This window comes from Mus pahari, chromosome 23 (genome assembly GCF_900095145.1).
Source record: "Mus pahari chromosome 23, PAHARI_EIJ_v1.1, whole genome shotgun sequence".
Taxonomy (NCBI): domain Eukaryota; kingdom Metazoa; phylum Chordata; class Mammalia; order Rodentia; family Muridae; genus Mus; species Mus pahari.
The window spans coordinates 27,584,136-27,594,014 of record NC_034612.1 but is presented as its reverse complement, the minus strand read 5'-3'; the positions used below and the strand labels follow the sequence as shown (position 1 = coordinate 27,594,014).

General features: G+C 50.7%; 1 protein-coding gene across 1 annotated transcript in view; it reads left to right on the top strand.

The window, feature by feature from the left end:
• The window catches only part of Zan (zonadhesin), a 98,427-nt gene that overhangs the window by 4,872 nt on the left and 83,676 nt on the right, over window positions 1–9,879 (top strand). The window contains 9 exon segments of the mRNA XM_029533878.1: window positions 694–858; window positions 1,636–1,727; window positions 2,357–2,435; window positions 2,546–2,692; window positions 3,908–4,179; window positions 5,300–5,384; window positions 5,989–7,200; window positions 7,203–7,535; window positions 9,114–9,298. Coding sequence (XP_029389738.1) covers window positions 694–858; window positions 1,636–1,727; window positions 2,357–2,435; window positions 2,546–2,692; window positions 3,908–4,179; window positions 5,300–5,384; window positions 5,989–7,200; window positions 7,203–7,535; window positions 9,114–9,298 — 2,570 coding nt within the window.

Below are 9,879 nucleotides of genomic sequence, written 5' to 3'. Positions count from 1 at the left end.
AATTGCTGTGTAAAACCTGCAAGGAGTTTTGGAGATCAAACACCAAGTGGTGTTTGATTTCCATTGCCAGTTTACTTATTGTTATGATCACTCATCTTCCCGTTCCGGGAGGATTACCTTCTAGAAAGTTCTTCAACGACCCCCTTCCCTTTCATTTGAAACCATTGGCTCATTCTCTTGGCTTCTTGGCCCCTCTCAGCTTGAGGTTTGCAGGAATCCGAAGTACGCATGCGTGTGCGCTCTCCCCAGCAAATCAGCGCCCTCTTTTCTTGGTTACTAGTTGCGTCCCTCAGCGAAGCTCAGATTGAGTGGCTGTCTGTTTTCATAGCGAAGGGAGGGCTGGCGTGTGTGTCGGGGTGAACTGCCTACTTCTCAGGGTCAGACTAGATGTCTGTCTGTCACCAACTTGAATGACTCATTCTGGGGGCGGGGGGAGGGCAGCATGGAAAGAAGGAGGCTGTAACTACTGAACCCGAAGAGTCAGCACCCAGGGGACAAGATTGGGATGGCTGCATTTACTATAGAAACACCAGTCCAAGCGCTCTGCAAGTTGTGATGTGGATGTAACCCCCCTGACCTGTGTCTCATTCTAGGCTGCTGTTGGAACTCCCCACGGCCAGGTCTCTATCTTCACCCAGGTCCCTACATCTTCACCATCCCAGACATTCACTTCACTGGCCCTTTCTTTCACAGATGGCTACTACATGCTCCTGGACTCTACGAATGCAAAGCCGGGACAGAAAGCTGTTCTTCTGAGTCCCCTGAGCCACTCCAGAGGCTGTACGACCCTGTCTTTCCACTACATGATGCATGGCCAGGGACATGAAGAAGGCCTTTTTGTTTATGCTACGTTTTTGGGTTAGAAGAAGTTTACTGATCACGGGCGCCACCTAGGAGGGTTGGGAGAACGGGAAATCGAGAGGGAATATCTCTTCAGGGACTAGGGAAACCCTGTGTGCTTGTGAGATCGTTCCAACCATAGTGGATGGCACCTGGCATTATAACACTTGAAAGGTTGGGGCAGGAAGGTTAAGAAGTTCAAGGCCAGCCTCTGCGACGAAGCGAGTGTGAAACCAGCTCAACCTACGGGAGACTGTCTAAAAATCAGTCACAAACAGCAGCGCACCAGCCAGGGAGATACTCAGGAAAGGGTTTGCCACACAAGCACGGAAACCTGACTACTAACCCCCAGCACCCAGGTAGAAAGCCAAGCAGAGTCATACTTGCTTGTGACACTACACTAGGGAGGTGCGGGTAAGCGGGCCAATCCACAGGGCTCCCTGGCCAGCTAGCATAAGACTCAAAAACCAAGGTGAATAGCTCCTAAAGAATGGCACCTGAGGTTGACTTCACATACACTTTTAGGTGTGCACATGCATTCATGTGCTCTTGTACACACACACACACACACACACAGCAGGAGGAGAAACAGAGAGACAGAGACAGAGGGAGGGAGGGAGGGAGAGAGAGGGAGAGAGAGAGAGAGAGAGAGAGAGAGAGAGAGAGAGAGAGACCAGTGAATGAGAGAAGTTTGCTTGCATCTGGAGGAATACTGCTTGAGTGTTCCCTGTGCAATTTGTCCTTTACTCTGAAATCCCCATAAACTTCCTTCTCTTCTGTTTTTCTCCATTGTAGGCAACATCCGGAAATATACTCTCTTCTCAGGACATCCTGGACCTGACTGGCAGGCTGTGTCTGTCAATTACACAGGACAGGGACAGATACAGGTACAGAGAGGAGCAAAGTCCTCCTTAGGAGTCCCTGTGTACGGTAGGTTCCCTCCCTCAGTGTGAGCCGAAGACCTGATGGGACAGGAGCTGGGCCTTTGAATGGAAATGCCAGAGAGGTAGTGTCTTAGTTTCTTTTTCTGTCCAGGTGACAAAAATACTCTAACAAAAGCAACTTAAGGGAGAAAGGATTTATTCGGTGTGACAGTTCAAGGGTAAAGCCCAGCCAGTGAGGAATCCATGACAGCAGGAGCTTGAAGAAGCTGGTCACATCCTGCACACAGTCATGAAGCAGAGAACAATAAAAGCTTCTTGCTCTTCAACTCCTTTCCTCAACCAATACCGTCCAGGGTCCCAGCCAGGGAATGATGCCTCCTACAGTGGGAGGGTCGTCCCACCCAGTTAACAAAATCAAGATAATCCTCCCCCACCCTCGGTACCCTCCATAGGCATTCCCAGAGGTCTATCTGCCAGGTGACTTTAGATGTATCAAGTTGATGATGAACACTAGCCTTCCTAAGAGGGCTGGAGGGTTGGTGGGGAGGGCATGGGGTGAGGGTTGGTGGGGAGGGCGTGGGTGAGGGTTGGTGGGTCTGCTCTCTCCAGGCTTCCTTTCCTTTCCCTTTCAGTTCATGGTGGTGGGTGTGTTTGGAAACATCCCAGAGCCAGCAATAGCTGTGGATGCCATCAGCATAGCTCCCTGTGGGGGTGAGGACAGAGCCTTGGGAACCCCTGTTGAATTAGGGGTTGACATGCTTGGGGGTGGGGAGGGCCTCATGGGACTGAGTGTCTCAAACTCTCCTCTTGGAATCTGCTAGAGAGCTTTCCCCAGTGCGACTTCGAAGACAGAGTCCATCCTTTCTGTGACTGGAACCAGGTGTATGGGGACATCGGACACTGGAGCTGGGGAAGTAAAAGTGTACCCACCCTCATCTCAGGGTCCCCAAGAGAGTTCCCATATGGAGGTGAGGGGGCAGAGGACCTCGAGGTTATGAGTCATAGCATCCGTGTCTAGTCAGGGACTGGCTGGTGTCAGTGCTGGCAGATGATGTGTTTACGGATGAGAATTCAAGGGCCAGGAAGTAGACCACGCTTAGGTTGATCAGAGTAGTGGAATCATTGCAACCCAGCAGAAAATCCAAGCTTTGCTGTATGGGTACAGTTTAATAGTAGAACATTTGCTTAGAATCCCCCAGGAAGGGGCTGGGTGTGTGTGTGTGTGTGTGTGTGTGTGTGTGTATACAATAGAGCACATGCTTAGCGTGTGCAGCTCCGTAGGTTCTATCTCTAACTCTGGGGGTGAGATGGAGAAGAACAATTAGGGCCTTGCTCTGAGCCCAAGACTTCAAAAATCCATGGCCTTTCAGCGGCCCGTGACAGGCCAATGCAATCTGGACTGTAGACTGGGTTTCCTGCGTCTTTTGGCCTTCTTCAGTTAATATTCCTAAGTAAGCAGGTTGTAGCAATGCATACTTGGGATGTGTAGGCCAAGGCAGGAACACTGTAAGTTCCAGGCCAGCCTGAGTGATATAACTTAGAAACTAAAGAAAACAGCTGGGCATGATGGTGCACGCCTTTAATCCCAGCACCTTGGAGGGAGGGGCAGAGGGGCAGAGGGGCAGAGGGGCAGAGGGGCAGAGGGGCAGAGGGGCAGAGGGGCAGAGGGGCAGAGGCAGAGGCAGTCAGAGGCGGAGCTCTGTGATTCAGCCTGGTCTACAGAGTGAGTTCCAGGACAGCCAGGGCTACACAGAGAAACCCTGGCTTGAAAAACAAAAAACAAACAAACAAACAAACAAAAAACAAAATAAGGGGCTGGAGAGATGGCTCAGCGGTTAAAAGCACTGACTGCTCTTCCAGAGGTCCTGAGTTCAATTCCCAGGAACCACATGGTGGCTCACAACCATCTGTAATGGGATCTGATGCCCTCTTCTGGTGTGTCTGAAGACATGACAGTGTACCCATGTACTTAAATAAAATCTTTAAAACAAAACAAAACAAAGCAAAAACAAGCGAAGAAAAATACTACTATGCATATTTAGTTGTGTGTTCACTTAGAAAGCTAGACATGACTACAGCAAGCAGCTAGCCTTGTCTTCCACACACGCTTGGGTTTGGTGTCTTATTGTTCACACACACTTGGGTTTGGCGTCTTATTGTTCTGGTTCTCTTCTTTTACCCAGGGGAGCATTACATTTTCTTCGATTCAGTGAAGTTATCCCAGGAGGGGCAGTCTGCCAGATTGGTGAGTCCACCATTCTGTGCCCCTGGGGACATCTGTGTGGAGTTTGCTTACCACATGTACGGCCTTGGCAAAGGTACCACGCTCAGGCTCCTGTTGGGGAGTCCTGCTGGTAGTTCTCCCATTCCTGTGTGGAACCGTGTCGGCTCTCAGAGCTCTGGCTGGATGAACAGCTCTGTCACCATCCCTAAGGGACATCAGCAGCCCATGCAGGTGAGACATGGAGAAAGCACCTTATTTGTATTTGCATGGGGAGTAACAAAGAGGTCCAGGGTGGCTGATGAGTGGAGGAGGTAGAGAGGTGATATGTTAGTTATTTTTCTTGAGTGCAGTGACAGGATCTCGGACATGAGCAGCTTATACGAGAAGAGGTTTTTTTGACCTGCAGCTTTGGGGGCATACAGCCTATCATGGTGGGCAAGGCATGGCTTACGCGGCATTAGCTTGCTGGGTGGCTCACTCTCTTAGGATTTGGGTTTCCACTGCTATGAAGAGATACCATGACCAAAGCAACTCTTATAAAGGACAACATCTAACTGGGGCTGGCTTATAGGTTCTGAGGTTCAGTCCATTATCATCAAATCAGGAAGCATGGCAGCGTCCAGGTAGGCATGGTGCTGGAGGAGCTGAGAGTTCTACATTTTGTTCAGAAGGCAAACAGGAACAGATTGTCTTCCAAGAAGCTAGGAGGAAGATCTCAAAGCCCACCCCTAAAGTGATACACTTCCTCTAACAAGGCCACACCTACTCCAACAAAGCCACGCCCGCTCCAACAAGGCCATACCTACTTCAACAAGGTCACACCCACTCCAACAGGGCCACACCCACTCCAACAAGGCCACACCCACTCCAACAAGGCCATACCTACTTCAACAAGGACACACCCACTCCAACAGGGCCACACCTACTCCAACAAGGCCACACCTCCTGATAGTGCCACTCACTCCCTGGGCTAAGCATATACAAACCACCACACTCACAAAGACCACAAAACAAGGAACAGAGCTAAAAGCAGGGCCAGGCTATTCCCATCGAATGACTGACTCTTAGTGGCCCGTATCCTGAAGGTTCTACAGTCTCCCAAGACAGCGCTGTCAGAAGAGGATCAAGCGGTCTCACTCATGAGCCTATACAGGGCTTTTCAGATTCAGATCAGAAAGGTAGAGAAAGGGCAGTAAGAGGCTGGGGGTGTGAAAGATCAGTAAGAGGCTGGGGGTGTGCTGGACTATTGTAGTTCTAACAAAGTGACCTGTGGTAAGGACATGCACAGCAGAGTTTCTGAGTTCCCGGGGGTTTATTCTTCTCTTTCGTCCTTGACCTCCATCACCTTCAGTTGTTTATTGAGGCCACCCGGGGCACCAGCACTGCCTTTGTTGTCGCTCTGAACTTCATCTTGATCACTCACGGACCATGTCGGGGTAAGAATGAGATTTAAGGACTCAGCTTCTTCCAGCCCTTAGTGTGAGGAAGAGAACCCGGTTCCTCATACCTGCCAGGCAAGCTGAGTCTCACTCCTAGCTTCGCACTAGGGGACTCTAAGCAGGTCCCTCACTGGGGGGGGATCCTAGGAAAGTTCTCTACCACCGAACGATATTCCCAGGCTTACTTTATGTTCACTGTAAGACAGGAGCTCAACATGTAGCCCAGTTGTCCTCAAACTTGTGATCCTCCTCCTTAACTATACGGGTGACTATGGTGACAGGTGGGTACACCATACCCAGCTATGTCGGTGTCTTTGATGGCATGAGTTTCTGTGGCAGGACTCAGAATCCTTCTCTAGTAATGCTGAAGCCAGGCCCCATCTCCTATTCAGTTTTGTGATTCCTGTACCTGGCACAGTGTCAGATGTGTGTTGGGAGCTCTGCCTGTTGAATGATGTGAGTGAAGGATGGAGATGGGAAGCGGAAATAGAGATGATCAAGTAGCCCTCCCCCCTGAGCTTACCCACTCCTATTTAGATGCGAGTGAAAGAACGGCAGTAGGATTTTGAATGAATTACAGGGGTTTTGTTTTTCTTTGCAGTATTGCTGCGGACAGAGATTCCTTCCAGGCCTCTGCTTCCACCTACTGGCCCTTCTGAACCTACTGTCCCTATGCTCCCCATGGAGCAGCCCACCACCCCTACAGAAGCAACCACTGTTACCATAGAAGTACCCGCCACTCCCACGGAAGAAGCCACCCTCCCCACAGAAACAACCACTGTCCCCACAGAAGTGATCACTGTCTCTCCTGAAGAGCCCGCTATCACCCGTGAGGAGACCATTCCTACAGAAGTTACCACTGTATCTCCTGAAGAGATCATTCTCCCCACAGAGATGATCCCTGTCCCCACAGAAGTAACAGCTGCCCACTTGGAAGTGACCAATGCCTCTCCTGAAGAGACCAGCGTCCCCCCTGAGGAGACCATCCTTACAGAAGTTACCACTGTTTCTCCTGAAGAGACCACTGTCCCCACAGAAGTTCCCATTGTCCTCATAGAAGCGACCGCATTCCCCACTGGAGAGACCACTCTCCACACAGAAGTGCCCACTGTATCCACTGAAGTGACAGGTGTTCACACAGACGTGACCAATGTCTCTCCTGAAGAGACCAGTGTCCCCCCTGAGGAGACCACTCTCCCCACAGAAGTGCCTACTGTCCCCACAGAAGTGACCACTATCCTCACTGGAGAGACCACCCTCCCCACAGAAGTGCCTACTTTCTCCACAGAAGTGACTAATGTCTCTCCTGAAGAGACTAGTGTTCCTCCTGAGAAGACCATCCCTACAAAAATAACCACTGTTTCTCCTGAAGAGACTGTTCTTCTCACAGAAGGGACCATTCTCCTCACAGAAGTGCCTACTGTCCCCATTGAAGTAACCGCTGTCCCCACTGGGGAGACTACTGTCCCCACAGAAGTGACAGGTGTTCACACAGAAGTGACCACTGTGTTTCCTGAGGAGACCACCATCCCTACAGAAGTAACCACTGTTCCTCCTGAGGAGACCACCACCCCCACAGAAGTGACCACTGTTCCTCCTGAGGAGACCATCATCCCTACAGAAGTGACCACTGTTCCTCCTGAGGAGACCACCATCCCTACAGAAGTGACCACTGTTCCTCCTGAGGAGACCACCACCCCCACAGAAGTGACCATTGTTCCTCCTGAGGAGACCACCATCCCTACAGAAGTGACCACTGTTTCTCCTGAGGAGACCACCATCCCTACAGAAGTGACCACTGTTTCTCCTGAGGAGNGGAGACCACCATCCCTACAGAAGTGACCACTGTTTCTCCTGAGGAGACCACCATCCCTACAGAAGTGACCACTGTTTCTCCTGAGGAGACCACCACCCCCACAGAAGTGACCACTGTTCCTGCCAGCATCCCTCCTGAAGAGACCACCATTGCTTCTGAAGAGACCACTGTCTCCACTCTCCTTACAGAGCAATCTGCTGTCACTCAAACATCCACAGCATGCAGGCCACCCTGTCCAAGTCCTCCACTCATGCCCATGGGACCAAGCCTTTCAAAGCCTCCAGGTGTCTCACTGTTCAGCATGGCCCCAACTACAGGTGTTTCTACCACAGGTATGAGGTGGTTGGAGCAAGTTGAAGACAAGAAGGAGGAAGTTAGGGAATGAGGTGCTTAAAAAAAATACTCTCATATGTGACATTCCTACCACAGTTTCCCCCCCTTCTTTCTGCCCCCCACCTTCTCCACACCTCCATCCCTCCCTCTCCTCTCCTCTCCTTCATTTGCCTTCAGAAAAGGGCAGGTCTCCCAGGGATATCAACCAAACATGGCATATCAAGTTGTAATAAGATCAGGCGCCTCCCCTCATAGTAAGGATGGACTAGACAGCCTAGTAGGGGGATAACGGTCCCCAAAGCAGACAAAAGTGTCAGAAACAGGCAACACACCCTCTGTTAGGAGTCCCACAAAAACACCAAGCTATGACATATATACAGAGGGCCTAGATTAGACCCATGCAGGCTCCCTGATGGTCGGTTCAGTTCAGGGAACCCCTCCGATCCCAGGTTAGTTGAGTCTGTGGTTTTGGTTCGGTTCGGTTCGGTTCGGTTCGGGTTTGGTTTGGTTTGGTTTGGTTTTTTTTTGTGGTGCTTGTGACCCCCCTGGCTCATAGGCTGGTGCCTATCCCAGTTGTCATCAGAGAGACTTCAGAGACAGAGTCTCACAGCCAAGCAGTTCAGGAGCTCCCGCTGCTGCAGAGGGGCAGGGCTGGGGGAAGGGGAGTCTTAAAAAAAAAAAAGTCTGCACTCAGATGTCAGATGCTGCCAAGCAGTTCAGGAACTCCCGCTGCTGCAGAGGGGCAGGGCTGGGGGGAGTCTTAAAAAAAAAAAGTCTGCACTCAGATGTCAGATGCGCCAACTTCAAAGCGTCCTCCGTCCCCTTCCCTCCTCCTCCTCCTCCTGACGCCCCCTCCCTTTTCATTTCCCTCCATTCTTCTTTCCCTTGTGTCTTCCTACATAGCTCAGGCTAGCCTCAAATTAATAATCTACTTGCCTTGGTCTCCAGAGTGCTAGAATTGCTGGTAAGGACCATCATATGTGACCTGGACCTGAATAAGTCATATATGTGTGTTCGGGGGCACAGTATTTTCAAGATTTGCCCTCATGATAGCGTTGATCATTTTTTTTTTTTTTAAGATTTATTTATTTATTATATGTGAGTACACTGTAGCTGTCTTCAGACACTCCAGAAGAGGGCATCAGATCTCGTTACAGATGGTTGTGAGCCACCATGTGGTTGCTGGGATTTGAACTCTGGACCTTTGGAAGAGCAGTCAGTGCTCTTAACCGCTGAGCCATCTCTCCAGCCCGCATTGATCATTTTTGTTTGCTTGTTTGTATGTCTGGTTTTGGTTTTGAGACAAGGTCCTGGCCTCAAAAGGGGATGAAGATGGCCTTGAACTCTTCACAGTCTTTCTACCTTGGCCTCCCACTTCTACCACCATGGCCAGATATTATCTTCCCCTCCTCCTGCTCCTCCTCCGTCCCCCCTCCTCCGTCCCCTTCCTACTTCTTTTTATGGCAGGATAAGTGCAAGCTTATTTAGAAGAGAACTTGAGTCTAGGGTAGGAGAGAGGCAGGGAGGTTTCTGGGTGAGGTGGGCAGCTGTGGAATGGAGCTGTGTTTTCCTTTCAGAGAGCTGCCCTCCAAATGCCCACGTGGAATTGTGTGCATGCCCAGCATCCTGTGAGAACCCCAAGCCCAGCTGCCAGACCCCCTGCATTCCTGGCTGTGTCTGCAATCCTGGGTTTTTGTTCAGAAATAATCAATGTATCAATGAGTCTTCCTGCAATTGCGCCTACAACAACAAGTACTATAAGGTAAGCCTCCAGGGGTGCCCAGCTTCCCAGAGGAGAATAGATGCCAGAACACCCGGGCTCCGGTGCTCTCCGTGTGAGAGGAGCTTAGAGAGTCTCAAGGGACAGGACCAAAGGACTGGTTATGCAGTGGTAGAGCCATTCATTTAGCACTGCCTTTGGTTTTGCAATTTTGGAGATGGAGCCAAGGACCTCTTGCATGCTAGGGAAGAGCTCTACCAAAGACCCACACTCCTAATGCTTCTCTAAGGGATTCTAGGCAGGGGCTCTACCACTGAGCCACACCTCCAGCCCCTCACTGGGGGACTCTAGGCAGGGGCTCTACCATTCCTCGAGGTACAATCCCAACTCAGGACTGGCTGAACTTCCAGAGCTCAGTGGCTATGCATAAATGGTGTCTAGAATCTGGAGTCAGGCAGCAAAGCATGAGCCTGGATGCAGCATTCACTCTTTGTATGACTTTGGGAAAGTTTATCTTGTTATATCTGTTCCCATGGCTATAAGAATGTGCACAATAACCTGGCAGTGGTGGCGCATGCCTTTGATCCCAGCACTCGGGAGGCAGAGGCAGACGGATTTCTGAG